This window comes from Anabrus simplex, chromosome 4, assembly GCF_040414725.1.
Source record: "Anabrus simplex isolate iqAnaSimp1 chromosome 4, ASM4041472v1, whole genome shotgun sequence".
Lineage (NCBI taxonomy): Eukaryota > Metazoa > Arthropoda > Insecta > Orthoptera > Tettigoniidae > Anabrus > Anabrus simplex.
In genome coordinates this window covers 354,828,100-354,844,311 of record NC_090268.1, presented here as the reverse complement: position 1 = coordinate 354,844,311, position 16,212 = coordinate 354,828,100, and the positions used below count along the sequence as shown (strand labels likewise).

The window sequence follows — 16,212 nt, the reverse complement described above, 5'->3', positions numbered from 1 at the left end:
AGTAAAATTAGCGTGGAGTGTTGGTAAGGTACCTTCAGATTCGACAAAAGCAGTAATTTCACCTATCTATAAGCAAGGGAACAGGAAGGATTGCAACAACTATCGAGGTATCTCATTGATTAGTATACCAGGCAAAGTATTCACTGGCATCTTGGAAGGGAGGGTGCGATCAGTCGTTGAGAGGAAGTTGGATGAAAACCAGTGTGGTTTCAAACCACAGAGAGGCTGTCAGGATCAGATTTTCAGTATGCGCCAGGTAATTGAAAAATGCTACAAGAGGAATAGGAAATTGTGTTTATGTTTCGTAGATCTAGAGAAAGCATATGACAGGGTACCGAGGGAAAAGATGTTCGCCATACTGGGGGACTATGGAATTAAAGGTAGATTATTAAAATCAATCAAAGGCATTTATGTTTACAATTGGGCTTCAGTGAGAATTGATGGTAGAATGAGTTCTTGGTTCAGGGTACTTACAGGAGTTAGACAAGGTTGTAATCTTTCACCTTTGCTGTTCGTAGTTTACATGGATCATCTGCTGAAAGGTATAAAATGGCAGGGAGGGATTCAGTTAGGTGGAAATGTAGTAAGCAGTTTGGCCTATGCTGACGACTTGGTCTTAATGGCAGACTGTCCCGAAAGCCTGCAGTCTAATATCTTGGAACTTGAAAATAGGTGCAATGAGTATGGTATGAAAATTAGCCTCTCGAAGAATAAATTGATGTCAGTAGGTAAGAAATTCAACAGAATTGAATGTCAGATTGGTGATACAAAGCTAGAACAGGTTGATAATTTCAAGTATTTAGGGTGTGTGTTCTCCCAGGATGGTAATATAGTAAGCGAGATTGAATCAAGGTGTAGTAAAGCTAATGCAGTGAGCTCGCAGTTGCGATCAGCAGTATTCTGTAAGAAGGAAGTCAGCTCCCAGACGAAACTATCTTTAAATCGGTCTGTTTTCAGACCAACTTTGCTTTACGGGAGCGAAAGCTGGGTGGACTCAGGATATCTTATTCATAAGTTAGAAGTAACAGACATGAAAGTAGCAAGAATGATTGTTGGTACAAACAGGTAGGAACAATGGCAGGAGGGTACTCGGAATGAGGACATAAAGGCTAATTTAGGAATGAACTCGATGGATGAAGCTGTACGCATAAACCGGCTTCGGTGGTGGGGTCGTGTGAGGCGAATGGAGGAGGATAGGTTACCTAGGAGAATAATGGACTCTGTTATGGAGGGTAAGAGAAGTAGAGGGAGGCCAAGACGATGATGGTTAGACTCGGTTTCTAACGATTTAAAGATAAGAGGTATAGAACTAAATGAGGCCACAACACTAGTTGCAAAATCGAGGATTGTGGCGATGTTTAGTGAATTCTCAGAGGCTTGCAGACTGAACGCTGAAAGGCATAACAGTCTATAATGATAATGTATGTATGTACATGATTAGCCAGAAAGACTGAGAGCTTGTGTCGGTGATAATAGTGGGTATTTGAAAGGCGATGGATGCCTTTTTTGTGATACGTATGCTATTGTTTTTGATTTTCTTGTAATTTAGTTGTTTTTCCTCAAACTCTTGAAGTTTCTGAAAATGCCAAAGAATACCAATAAAGTTCCTATTGACAGTGATCCAAAACTGAAGGAAAAATAAATAAATAAATAAATAAATAAATAAATAAATGAATGACTTGGTACAAGAATATGCAGCTAATGCTCTTAAAGATAAAATGCATATGAAACATTTTGACTATTGATGGGTTTCTACCTGGTGGAATAGAAGTGACGTCATAATATGGGTATTGACGTTTTCAGTGTGCGAAGGCCCCAGTCAATGAATGTTTCATTCCATATACCAAAGCATCTCATCATTGTGACCAGCAGCTTGAGAGTTGTCCCTCTCTTCCTATAATGCCTGTTTTAATTTTTTTATTTTTTTTTATTTTTTTCTCAAACGTACTAGATACAGAACATAAAAAAATTGAGGTAGCTTTCCAGACCACCCGAAACATATATAACCTAAGGTGCTTTTCTCTAAATACCAAAATTTATCATTATAACACTGTTGTCAAGCCAGTATCTCTCTATGCATCAGAATGCCTTATCCTCTCTCAGAAAATGTGCGCTCGCTAAATTAGAGCAAAAAGTGAGAGAAAGATTTTCTGCTACATTCTTGGCCCAAACTAGAAAAACGGAATGTACACAAGAAAATCCAGGCAAGAAATATGCTCTGTCGTATTTTTTATTATGGACACTCGAGTTTAGGCCTATTGCAATGCGAGTTATATCAATATTTTCCTTGTTTAATTCTACATTAGCTTATATAAGACACATTGTTTTTGACGTTCATTAAATATTTTTTATTTGTAGTTGTATTAAAAATTGCCCGGGTTTTTGGCTTCTTCTCTAGGAAGCGCTCACTTTGGAATATATACAAGGAAAACTACGTGTCTGATGGTAATGAAATTTTTATATGTTATAACCACATGTATTTGTGGTGTTATACTCAAAGTACATTTTTTTTCAACCATCCCAGAAAAAGTTTTTATCATTTCTCTAAAGCAACTCTTTCTCAGCCCAGGACAGATGTACAGCAGCAAACTTGGGCTTGTTTTGAAGCACTCAGTTATGGTTATCAGAAACTACTACAACTGTAACCGTACAGTGTGGTACCGAATTTATGAAGAGTAATATTGAAAGGAGGTTTTTGTACGCCGGACTGTGCGATTAACAGCAGGCCGGCTGGTGAAATCGGACGCAGTGTTGCCGCGTTCAGTAGTAATCACGCGCGACGAACACAGCTTTTTGTTTACTTTCAACCTTTAGTATAGTTTCCTCTTATAAATTCCACTTCCCATCGCCTTTTCTCATAAGGGCTTTGGACCTTCAATGGCAGGTTTAAAAATGGTTGACTTCCTAATTTAGAAATATCATACTGTACAATTTTTACAAGAGTTATTTGCATTATTATTTACATATATTTACAATATTTAATTCTATCAATTTTTTTCGTCTGAAAAATCACTGTGTTCCGATGAATCTGTGCTGCTGTCATTCATGTTGATTATGACTGGCTCGAAATAAAGGACATTTTCAGACAGTCCGTCTTTTTCCCAGTAGAGGTCTTCAATTTCCTTAGTGTGTTTAATATATTTTTTCCAGAGTTCAGGAGTCACGGTACGTAAGGCTTCTCGGCATAAAGCGTTAATTGCTTCCGTACCTCTACCGTTTTCTAATGTGTTAGCCATATTTGTTTTTGCTACTTTCCCTTTTACGTAAGCCCAAATGAGCTTGATTGGATTAAGCTTGCAATGGGCCACTGGTAACCAAACAATCTGTACATCTGGTCGAAGTCGTTTAGTCAGCTGTGAGCTCGCATCCGGGAGATAGTGGGTTCGAATCCCACTGTTGGCAGCCCTAAAGATGGTTTTCCGTGGTTTCCCATTTTCACACCAGGCAAATGCTGGGGCTGTACCTTAAGGCCACGGCCGCTTCCTTCCCATGCCTAGGCCGTTCCTGTCCCATCGTCGCCATAAATACTATCTGTGTCAGTGTGACGTAAAGCAACTAGCATAGTAGTAGAAAATAAGCCCTGGTAAGGACAATCAGCTTTGATTTATTTAATTTGTTATAATCGTCAACCCCAGGTGATAGTGAAATATTCTTTGATGTTTTTTGTTTTGTTAATTGCTTTACGTCGCACCAACACAGTAGATCTTACGGCGACTATGGGACAGGAAAGGCCTACGAATGGGAAGGAAGCGACCGTGGGCTTAATTAAGGTACATCCTCAGCATTTGCCTGGTGTGAAAATGGGAAACCACGGAAAACCATTTTCAGGGCTGCCGACAGTGGGGTTCAAACCCACTATCTCCTGGATGTTCTTTGATGTTATCCAAGATATAATTTCAGGTTTCAGCCATGACATGTTCGGTTTTTTAGATGAAGGATCGACCATCGTATGATATGGAGCTTGATCTATAACAACAGCCGACCTTTAAGGCAATAAACTCAGGACTTTTGTGAACCATTCTTCACAATGAGTCGAGTTCATCTCATTGCGGTAATCATCACTTCCGTTCTTGCCAATAAAACGAAGTTCTGCACCGTCAAAAATCCTCCTTCACTTCCGGTGTTAAAAATTATGATGCGTTTCCCAGCTCCAGGCGGTGTTTTGAACCCTCCACGCCATCCATAAATTTGCTGAATGTACCCTCTGTACAGATTATAGTTGTCAAAGTTGTTTTCTAAAGCTTCAACCACGTTTTCTTGCCACCCATATTTAACAGTATGGTTCTGTCCACACCAGGTCTCGTCTATAAAGATCATCTTGTAGCCCTGTGCTCTTAAGTCTCTAATTCGTCTAAGGTTGGTATGTCAGGATGCAGCAACTGTCAGAGATTCAGTTGGCACTGGTTACCTTTTTATTTTTTTGAATCTGAATCCCAAGCTTTGAACTACTTTCAAAAGTGTACAAATTGACATATCAGAAAAATCCGCCATATTTTCTAACAGTTTCATACGGAGGCTTTTAATTGTGGGAAATATCTTATTCATATAAAAATCGTGCATATTTCTTCGTATTGTGCACAAAGTAAAATCATCAAGATGGATTTTCGGACGCATCGGTCTCGCACACTACTCCTTTCTTGACCTGGATGACGTATTTCCATCATTCTCCTTTGAAGCGGCTCTTACTATCTTCACTGACGACAGCGATAATCCAAGGCAATCTGCCACCTTCTGGTACACAGGGAACTTCTTGTCCCCTACATTTTCCCCCTCACAATGAAAGAAACAAATAGCACTCAACATCATTGCAAGTTGAAAGTAAACGAAAAGCTGTGTTTGTTGCGCGCGTGATTACTACTGAACGCGGCAACACTGCTCCCAATTTCACCCGCCGGCCTGCTGTTAATCGCACAGTCCAGCGTACACAAAACCTCCCTTCAATATTACTGTTCATAAATTCGGTACCTCATTGTACGGTTACTGTTGTTGTAGTTTCTGATAACCATGACTGAGTGCTTCAAAACAAGCCCAAGTTTGCTGTTGTACGTCTATCCTGGGCTGAGAAAGAGTTGCTTTCGAAAGATAAGAACTTTTTTCGGGGTGGTTAAAGAAAATTGTAACTGAATATTACACTACAAATACATGTGGTTATAACATATAAAAATTTCATTACCATCAGACAAGTAGTTTTCCTAAGTGAGCGCTTCCTACAGAAGAAGCCAAAAATGTGGGCAATTTTTATTACAACCACAAATAAAAAATATTTAATGAACGTCAAAAACAATGTGCCTTAAAGAAGCTAATGTAGAATTAAACAAGAAAAATATTGGTATGACTTGCTTTGCAATATGCCTATTGATTCGTTTGTAATTAAAGCCTAAACTCGAGTGTCCATAATAAAAAATCCGACAGTTGAGAAGGTCACTGACACAATGCACAAACGCAGAGTTTGTTTCTACGGTCACCTATGACGGATAAGACAGAACGCATTTTTACAATTTTGACTCAAAACCAAAAACTACATTTCCCCGGTATGTTAACGTCAAGAAAGACCTCAAAGAAATGTGCCTATGACAAGATGACGCACACAAATGAGACCTTTTCAGAACAAGCATCATTAGTTTTGGGATTTTCTAGAATGTGAGGTGGACAACTGGTGCATAGTAGTCGGATGAACGCAGTGCTTGACACAGTGAGCTAATGAAAACCTACTGGGTCAGTCGAAAACTGAGTAAACGCCAGTATACAGTATCTCATTGATCAGCAGAGAATAACAGGCCATTTATGATCGTTGCAACTGCCAAGCAAACGGCAACTTCCTGCGTTGACCATGCTGCTGCATCGTATTTTCTTTTTCAGGAGTGTTAGGAAATGATTGTGTTTCATATAAAGTGGCAAGTTTTTTTATATAAGCCATCTATCCTATTATTGCTGCAGGCCAGAGTGCTGCTACCAGTGATTGGCAATGGAGATGTCCTATGATTTAATTACTTAAATGGACCTCATGTGACAAACTTTATAGAGGAATAACTCATAATACAAAAATGAGTCACGTTAAAACCCTTGTATTCTGTTTTCCCATATGGCTGTGAGAATGGACCCACAAGGGTTTGTGACCCCAAAAAAACCCACCACCATCCGTACCTGTGCTTCTGAAATGTGGTGTTGGTGTAGGATGGTACATGTGCCTTGGACAGCAAAAAGAACCAATGCATTCACACTTCAGGAGCTAAAGATTTTAAAACACCTTCTTGCATCAATGAAAAAATAATCCTATTCTTTGGGCACATTGTGAGAAGACTTGGAGAAAATCTAGAGAAGTTCATCATGGAAGGAAAGTTTGGGGCAGTTGACCCCAGGCAAGGACTGCAATTAGATAGACGAGGCAAGTGAAGATTATCACCAATTTGTCTTTCCAGTGTGTCCTGAGGAAAGACAAGTTCCTTCCATAATGGTGATGTTACAGTACAAATGTGATAAGCAGATACAAAACCAGTCAGATCCTGACACTCAGTAAATACACTGATCAGCCAGAACATCCATATAAACCCGTCCAGGCAATAACAGAGTCACCTGACGAGGAATGACTGCTTGTCAGACACGCACGGTGCATGTATCAGTGAGCATGCTGTCCGTGTGTAGAATGGGGAAGGTGCGCGATCTGAGTTTGACTGAGGGCAGATTGTGATGGCTTGGAGGCTCGGCACGAGCATTTCGGAAACTGAACGACTTGTCGGACCTTCGAGGAGTGCTGTGGTGAGTGTCTTCAGCAAGTGGCGAAACCACTTTCAAACATCTAGGGGTTGGGCGGCCACCCCTCATTACAGATGTCAGACGTCGTAGGCTGGGCAGACTGATAAACAGGACAGGCGGCGAACTGTGGCAGAACTAACATCAAACTTTAATGCTGGGCAGAGTGCAAGTGGTCTGAACACACAGTGCACCCTACACTCCTAAGGATGGACCTCCATAGCCGACGACTCATGCATGTGCCAATGTTAACACCCCGACATCGGCAACTACGACTGAAATGGGCACGTGACCATAGTCGCTGGATGTTGGCACAGTGGCAGGGCGTTGCATGGTCTGATGAATCCCGATACCTTTTTCATCATGCCGACGGGAGGGTGCGAATCAGTCATCGTCCAGGGGAATAGCTCCTTAACACCTGTACTGCAGGACAGAGACAAGGTGGCGGCGGCTCAGTTATGCTATGTTGAACATTCTCGTGGGCATCCGTGGGTCCATTGGAGTTTGTGCAAGGCACCATGATGGCCAAGAAGTATCATACACTGGTTGCAGGCCACGTACACCCCTTCATGATGATCATGTTTCCCAAGAGCCGTGGCATTTTTCAGCAGGATAATGTGCCATGCCACAAGGCCAGGAGTGTGATGAAGTGGTTCGAGGAACACAGTGGCGAGTTGCAATTGATGTGCTGGCCCCCCAACTCGCCAGATCTTAACCCGATTGAACCCATCCGAAATGTGATTGAACGTGGTGTCAGTGCTCATCACCCCCCTCCCTGGAATCTACGGGAATTAGGTGACTTGTGTGTGCAGATGTGGTGCCAGCTCACTCCAGCGACCTACCAAGGTGGCATTGCTTCCATGCTAAGAAGCATCACTACTGTTATCCGTGCCAAAGGTGGACATACCAGCTGTTAGGTGGGTGGTCATAATGTTCTGGCTGATCAGTGTAAATTAGTGATGATCATTGTGAGGACATTCAGGCATTACAAATCCTGTTGTGGCAACCCATAATTGAAGAAATCGTTGGTTCATTCAATAAATATATAACCTGCAGCATTTTAAGCACCAAAAACCTTGATAATTCAAGGCAGATCACTAATTAAAGAGACTGAAAAGATTCAGTCTAATAGCTGGTGCTCATGGCACAATACCTGCCTTGTTCATAGAATTCTGTAAGAAGTTATGGTTGCCTATGAACAGCATTGAAAGAATAGTTACCACCACCATACATGGATCTGTACACATTCTGAGATCTCATTTGTTTGGACCTCCATAAGTTAAAAATTCCATTTTACCGCTATATTTCTATATGATAGAACATTCTGAATCCTGATACACTTTGTCCATTGTGGCAGGAAGATTCTGCTAAGGAATCCTGGTTGGCAAGATGTAAAACAAATAAATTATGACTTCAGTGTGAATAGAAGAGGAAAGAGTAGAAATCCAAAGTAGATCTTACGATACCACCTCAGAGGAAGCTGTTCTGTTGGACGTCCAGCTAAGAGACTGATAGAGACCATAATAGGCCACTTGGCCTAATACCTGTTTGGATGATATCTTCAGTGTAACTTCTTCAGCCATGACATTAGAGCTGTCACCAGTGGAAATGGCCTCTTTTGAGTATTTCCCAGTCGCATCCTGAGAGGTTGAGAGGACATTTTTCAATTTAGAAATACTTTGACTGAAATGATGCAGAAAATTATACCAGAAAACCTTGAAAATTACACAGTAGCAAACTGTAATGTAGCTGGAGAATAAGTTGTTTCAAAGTATTTTCATTCTATCTTCACAGCAATAAGACCTCACTCACTGACGCGCTCCTGAGTCACAGACATGAACTCGCCCAAATCATCCCGAGTGAGATCGAGTGCTTTCTGTTCTTGACTGATCGATTTTTAATAAATGCTAGGAAGAGAACTCAAGTTCAACTATCGAGTATTCCTTCATTTATAAAAATAATAGTTGTTTACTTTTCCATCCCATCTCATTCACAAGACAGCGATAGTCGCCAACTCGAGTTGGCATAGTTTTCTAATACGAGTTACTTGAGTTGACGAAGTATTCGAGTCATCATTTGCTACATGATGGCAAAGATACGAGATGTCCTGAGTAGCCCCAAGTTCAGCCGAGTGCTTTCTGTTCTTTGATAGATTCCTAACCTAAACAAGAAACCAGTTACATTATTAACTTTATTTTTACAAATTATTAAGCCTTTTTCCTTTAGCTTTAGTGCAATGTTAGCTTTCTTTACAAAGGATTGAGACTATTATTTGGTTTACGTTTGAAAAGAGCTCAGTATTCTGTTTCCTTATTTATTAATGTTTTCTTCAGCTGCCAGGCAGTGCTAATTTAACAAGTATGGATTTATTGTAGAAAATACATTACTGTACCACTACGAATACAATTGTCTTTCTTTTCATGCCTCGAATGTGTAACCCAGGGTAGATTCAAGTAAACTCTGCGCACACAGAAAGCACTCGGGTTCCCTCACCTCTTTTACAAGACATAACGATGGCCTTGGTATCTCTTCTCGCTCTTCCTGCCTGACTCGTCAACTCGAGTTTCCTTACATGCTTCTTTCACGAGATATTGCTATTGTCTCGCTCTCCCTGCCCTACCCGGTCGACTTGTCAGCTCGAGTCCAAACTCAAATTGGTAATGTATCCAAACATGAGTGGCTGGAGTTGACGAAGTATTAGATTTGTCCCATCGCTACAGGAGATAATTAACATTTTTATTTAGTACAAGTATATACAAATTGTGATAGTGTCTATTAACCCTTATCCCTCGAATTCAAGTTCTCTGAGTTTTCTCAACTACTTGTATTTTAAATGTAAATTTTTATCTTATATGACCTGTATTCATCTTTCTCGATTTTGGAGATAGTACTTGCTTTTAAATGATGTAGTTAGGCTATACACGTGTACAGCAAGCTATACTGGAGCAAATAAAAGCAATATGTGGAATTTAAGACAAATTATTTGACATTTTTATTATTGTTATCGCATACCGATTGGTTTCGTTAATAACTTCAGTGTACAAATTATCACTAAAAATAAATTGAAAAAGTCTATCCAGTCTCTGGTTTCATACCTTGCGGTAGTTTGTAAGCTGAAACCACTGTAAACGGCGATTTCTTGAAATCTGGATCTGTTGGTTGACAATTGTGCCAGGCATCAGCATCAGGTACGTGTTGGGTTACGGTACACAAACCGATCGTCAGTTCACTTTTAGGCACCGTGAAATGCTATTAGATATATTCATTAGGAGCAGAGGTGCGAAAATACTGTGGTTTCGTGTGTTGCCTGATATATACAACATATATATGACTAGAAGAGCACATGGCGACCATGTTTGTTTACTATCGCTCAATCTTTTGTGTGCGTGAGTGGACAGCTGACAGCTACACTGCCATCTAAATAATAGATTTTTGACCGACTGTCAAATAGTATCCGGATTCTACAAAGTTCCACGTGGAACCTAAAGATGGCAGTACAGTATACCATCGTGTATTTTGTCGGCTAAGACACAGCAGATGAGCGGTGGGCGATAAAACGTCATGTCAGGTCTCCCCCGACATGCGACCAGAACGGGAATATTGCAATGTCAGGCTTCACCCGACAGACGAGTGGTAAGGGTTAAGCTGCCTAAAACAGGATTTGTATGCCTAAATGTCCTCAAGTTAATCATCACTAATTAATTTACTGAGTGTTGGGACCCCACTGGCTTTGTATCTGCTTATCACATTTGTGCTGTAACATCAGTATTCTGGAAGGAACTTATCTTTCCTCAGGACACACTGGAAAGACATATTGGTGTTAATCTTCACTTGCCTCATCTATCTGATTGCAGTCCTTGCCTGTGGTCTACTGCCCCAACCTTTCCTTCCATGATGAACTTCTCTAGATGTGTCCAAAGAACAGGATTATCTTTTCATTGATGCAGTATCCAGTATTCGGGAGATAATAGGTTTGAACCCCACTGTCGGCAGCCCTGAAAATGGTTTTCCGTGGTTTCCCATTTTCACACTAGGCAAATGCTGGGGCTGTACCTTAAGGCCACGGCCGCTTCCTTCCCACTCCTAGCCCTTCCCTCTCCCATCGTCGCCATAAGACCTATTTGTGTCGGTGCGACATAAAGCAACTAGCAAAAAAAAAAATTTCATTGATGCAAGAAGAAGGGTGTTTTAAAATCTTTAGCTCCTGAAGTGTGAACGCATTGGTTCTTTTTGCTGTCCAAGGCACATATACTATTCTACACAAACATCACATTTCAGAAGCATAGGTAAAGGTGTTTTTTTTTTCGCTATAAAGTAATTAAACCATTGACCATGCTGGATGTCATATGATAGCTTATATTCACAGAGATACAATTTTAACTTGAACGTGTACATATAATGCTTGATAATCTCAGCAACAAAAATGTTGACAATTATCTTTTAATAGTTTGTTCATTATTATGAAATACATCCTTATGTGTATTGTACCCGGGTGGCTACATTTAAACTTTCCCTACTTAATGGTCTCTATATGGAAAACAAGCAATTACATGAACAGAAAACACATTGGGAACATTGCCAAGGACATGGGAAAGAGAAATAATGAACATGCAATTCCAACTAAACACTTTGAATGTCTTGCCGTATTGTAGTACAGTATGCCTAGTTTTTGTGGATGCAACATCCATCACATTACAAAACGTGCTCAGAATGGTGCCTGTCTATGTCCAGGAGAGTCTCAAAATGTAAGACAGCTTGCTGCACAAAACATGTCCATTGTATGCTTAATACCTGTCTTGATATGCTTATCTTCAGATTGGCAAAAATGTGAACGTTCTCCTAATAAATCCTGTCTTTCGGGTATCAGTGTACCATGCAGTCTTGTAGCCCATAATCTGGAAATCATTCACTCTGAATTTGGTATGTATGCTATAAATAGTTTCCTGTCTAGAGTGATTTAAGTAGGGAAAATTTAATTACTCTCTAACTATCCAGTATGTTCTTCCCATAAAATGTATTGTGTTTCTGTGAAAAAGAACTTAGATATTTAAGACAATACAAGAATGACAAAAGATTTTCGTTTTTACAGGATAATGAGAAGACATGGCACGGAATTAAATCAGTTCCCAAGATGGAAAAAGCAAAAGTGGAGACTAGCGTGGTTTTTAAATCAAACAATGTCCTACAGATGATGCAAGGAATGGTTCATATAGGAGCTATTAAGCTTCCTTTACCTCCTTTCATAACAAAAGTTACTACTCAAGCTCAGACGACAGTAAATGCCTCTTAGAACTGAATTTTAACAGTATGACTTGATCATGTTCATTTTTTAATTGCTGCATACTTATGATTTTTTATTGGACACCAATATGCATCACTGGCAACTTGCCAAAACCTCAGTTGGTAGGGTCCAGTGTAATTTAATCGGAACACCTCAATAACTTTTTTGCACTTATTCATCTATTACATACCTTTAATCTTTCTTAATCCTTCATAATATGTCCTACTTTCTGTTTTATAAGTGGCATTACACAATTAGGCATAGATTCCACAAGCTTTGAACACACATGTTTAAATTCATAGTCACAATTACCACACCCCAAATAGAAACACTCTCATGCGTATTTTTCTGGAACAGTCAATATTTTTAGTCTTTTTCCAAACAGCTCTCATGTTGTCTATAGGATTAATATCAGGGAAATTCCCTGCCCATTCTAGCACCAGAATATTATCACTGACGAGGAGCTGAGTCTTGCTGGAAAAAAGTTCCATCACCATCTGGAAACCTTTTCTGTAGGTCACAAAGAACTCTCCTTCCTAGTATTATCGACTGGCACTAGGGGTCCTGGACCTTCATGCATTAAACGCCTCCAAAGTATCATTTTCACAGGGTGTTTTATAGTCTTTTGCAAATGTGCTGAATTTATTGGCTTCTTTGCTGGTCACACATTAAACGTCTGCTCTTGCATTTCAAAGTGACCATCAGTGAAAATAAACTCCTTTTTTTTTTTTTCAATTCTGATAACTGCATGTCCTCAAGAGAAGTTTCCTGTGCATTTCTCCTGTTTGAAAGCATTTCTTTGGAAGTTTTCATCTACTAGAAGTCTGCGACAAACATTAGTCAAGTTCAGATTCTTTGCCTTAGGTTTAATTTGCTTCTCCTGGACAAAAAGTAGTCATCAGTTGGTGTAGTTTTCTGTTTCTTACAACAGTTTCCCTTTTTCCAGTCTGTTTTGTGCCAGCGGATAATTTTAGTTGCAGTGCCTACACGACACAAAATTTAATAGCTCTCTCTCTATTCTATTCTTAGAAATACTCTGCGGTAATGCTACAATTGCACAATTGCGGTAATGCTACTGTATACAGTACTTTGAAGACAAATTATAAATCTTGCTAGGTAACCTTAAAATTCCTCGAAGTATAACATGCCAATAAATGGGCTTTTAACTTAAAACGATTCCCACACAGAGCAGTTAAGCTAAAATTCAATCTAAGATTAAACCCTTTGTGGTCCACTGTTACCAACCATGGAAAAAATTGACAAAGAACCTTGTTCCAATTAAGTCGTATTGTACTGAGCGTTCTTCTTTAATACTGGGAGAGGGAGCGAAAAGTTACCGCACTATGCAGGTGACGTCGGGGGAACAGATTGCCCAGAATGTATTGCTAGACTCGCCGTTAAATAAGCTCATACTGCATGGATGGGCATTTGGTTTTGTTATGTAGGCCTAAATTATTAGTTCAGAGTTCAAATGAATGAAGTTGAAAACTAGACTGTCATCAAAGCAGCTGTTGAAAATGATGTTCATCATTCTCGTTGGTAACTTTGCATCTGTGTAAAAAAAATTATGAAGAATTCGTATAACTGCCTTTGAAATTTCATATATCAGCCTCTGATTTCATTCTCCAGGGGCTTCAAGACTATGCTTTCTGTTTTAAAGTTCCCCACTAATAAAAATCACAAGCGCACACCGAAGACTGTGATTAATTATTCACTCATCGAACACGTGTTCTAATATATGTATTGTCTGATGAGCTGTATGGACAGTGATGTTATCCTGTTGGAAGCAGGCATACTGCTCCCCCCCAATCAACAACCTTCCAAAAAATGGCTGCATTGTGTTTTTCACAAAGTTTTGTGTTAGCTGTATCAAACAAAAATGGGACCAATTATTCTGTGTGCAGTAATACTACACCAAACACAGACTAGCTGATCGTGAAGAGGAATTTCATGCACTACATGAGGATTGTCAGTGTCTCAATACCTTGAATTCTTAGAATTCACATACCCATTAAGCTTTGTCTGACGTAATTACAAGAAAAGGACTGACAGTACCATCGTGGACAGTTTGTAGCATCCACCCACAGAAATTGACACAAGCAGCTGGATCTCACTGTGTTAAATGAGGAACTACTGACACATTGTACGGATGAATGCACGCACAACAAGAATTCCACTTGTGAACTAAATGTTCATTCCCTATGCTTACCGCTAACCATACTCACTGCGCTGCCTGACCACACACTGTATCCCCGCCACTCGGGAACAAAGCAAGCATTTTCTTCAGCCCACCTGTGCGGCAGCACCAGCTAAAGTGGTGGTAAATTTTTGCTCCCTCTCCATGCGGAAGAGAAATCTTAGAGGTAATATGGATGTGAAGTCTTTTGGTGTTTTGACCTGGTTATCCAATTCACCTGTAACTTTTTATGAACACTGTACCTGACATTTATGAAGACTGTACCTGACTTTTTTAACTGCCTTTTTTGTAACTTTTTTGAAAACTGTACTTGACATAAAGATACTTGTCTTGTTTTTCAATACTGCTTCTGTTTTATCTACACTATATTTCTGTTAAATATTGCACCCGTAAGGTGAATAGCCAGATTAATAAATTAATTAAATTATCAATTTCTACATATGAAAACTGCAGATGGCAAATTCAGTGGAGATATTTCACAACTTTGCAACAAAGAGACCTCACAGAGAGAAGATACATCCCCCCTCAACTTGCTTGAAAGCACGTCCCAGGAAGGCCAGGGGTAATAAACCGCCTCCAATATAAGTTAATGAGCCGACAGTGGGACACCCTCAGCAAAACTTTCCCATGAGAAAGGGGACGTTGGAATTTGCCACACCTTAATAAAAGACAAAGATAGCCCATGAGACGGAGTAGTATCTGATATCCCTTTCTGAAAGTGGTTGGGTCCTTCTTCAAACACGTCGTTACAGCTGTAGGCAGTTTTTGGCCAATCAGAAAATTACAAATTTTAAGCGCCCTGCCGTAGCAGAAATATTATTTAGTTGTTTGCGATCTGGAGAAGAGAATTAAAGGAGAAATACTGTGCTCTAATCTGGGACTAATTTATAACGATTTTTCTGTGCAGTTAAGTGATTTTATTTTATAATTAATGCATTATTGGCATCTACGTTGTAAGTTTGTGAAGAATGGATTCGGCCGCAAGACAGAGTCCCTTGGTGGAGAGTGTCAAAATTCATCAGTGTAAACAATCCCAGTGACGCTTGGTAAGTTGTAGGAAAATAATGAACGATTCTTATAATCTTGTGGAACGTAAACCGCACAGATTTCGGAAGTCACAAGAGATGATTCAATGATTAATTAACCTGCGGACACTTAGAAAATCGACGTGAGGTTACGATATCACTACACCAATCCCTCCCTAAGAGTTACTTAGGCGTTGTGGTCCCCAAAATTTACAAAATGAGCGGTGGAGGCCGGCGGAGCATTCAGTCTTAGTTCATTTTTAATGCAACTAGTCAGTCTACACTCAGTCTACAAGCGAGTCTTCAGTCAAGATCGTGTCAAACGTCACGGGCCGCAGAGAGCAAAGCTTTGAAGTGTATTTTAAACCGCCGCTGTGTATTCTGACGTCGCGAATATTTAGCGAGATATAATGTGATGTGGATTTTATAGAACTGTGAAGTTGCTACGAAGTGTTGTAGGTGTTGAACTGTCCGGATACTTAGAACTCTCAGAATGTCTTAGAATCTCCAATGTTATTTTCTCATCAGTCGACATTCAGTTGTTAAATTCACGGCACACTTAGATGAACTTTGCTAAGTCCACGGTGATAGCGATCGAAACCTTTATTTCACATCGGAATATAAGCTCATGTGCAGTTGTGATAATAGATTTATCAATAGGAGTTGCAAATTCATATATATCGCAATAAGTAGAAATTCATATCAGAGCTCGGGAAACTTACAAACTCACAAGGACAAGTTATGCAGGGAGTTTTGTAATCAGTAAAGTCGCTGAGCTAACCCAGCGTTTGACGATGTTTCATTAAAGACTATACCAGCTTTGACAATAGAGTAACTAATTCGGCTGACTAGTTTGTGTAATTTCAAGGGCAGCCACCTGTTAATAAAATATCAGGTTCTTCTTCATACCTCAAAGAAATTTCCTGTTCGGCAGAATTACTTCCTTTGCAATACAGCAT

At 39.8% G+C, this 16,212-nt stretch overlaps 1 protein-coding gene across 2 annotated transcripts in view; it reads left to right on the top strand.

Annotated features, from left to right (window-relative positions):
- Positions 1-16,212, top strand: part of LOC136872724 (uncharacterized) — a 201,091-nt gene that overhangs the window by 167,287 nt on the left and 17,592 nt on the right. The window contains exon 8 of one of the 2 annotated variants that reach the window (XM_068227512.1): positions 11,840-12,055. In XM_068227512.1, coding sequence (XP_068083613.1) covers positions 11,840-12,040 — 201 coding nt within the window. In that variant the 3' untranslated portion in view covers positions 12,041-12,055. Of the gene's footprint in view, positions 1-11,839; positions 14,559-16,212 lie in introns of those variants that run through there. The other variant, XM_068227511.1, reaches the window with a different exon arrangement.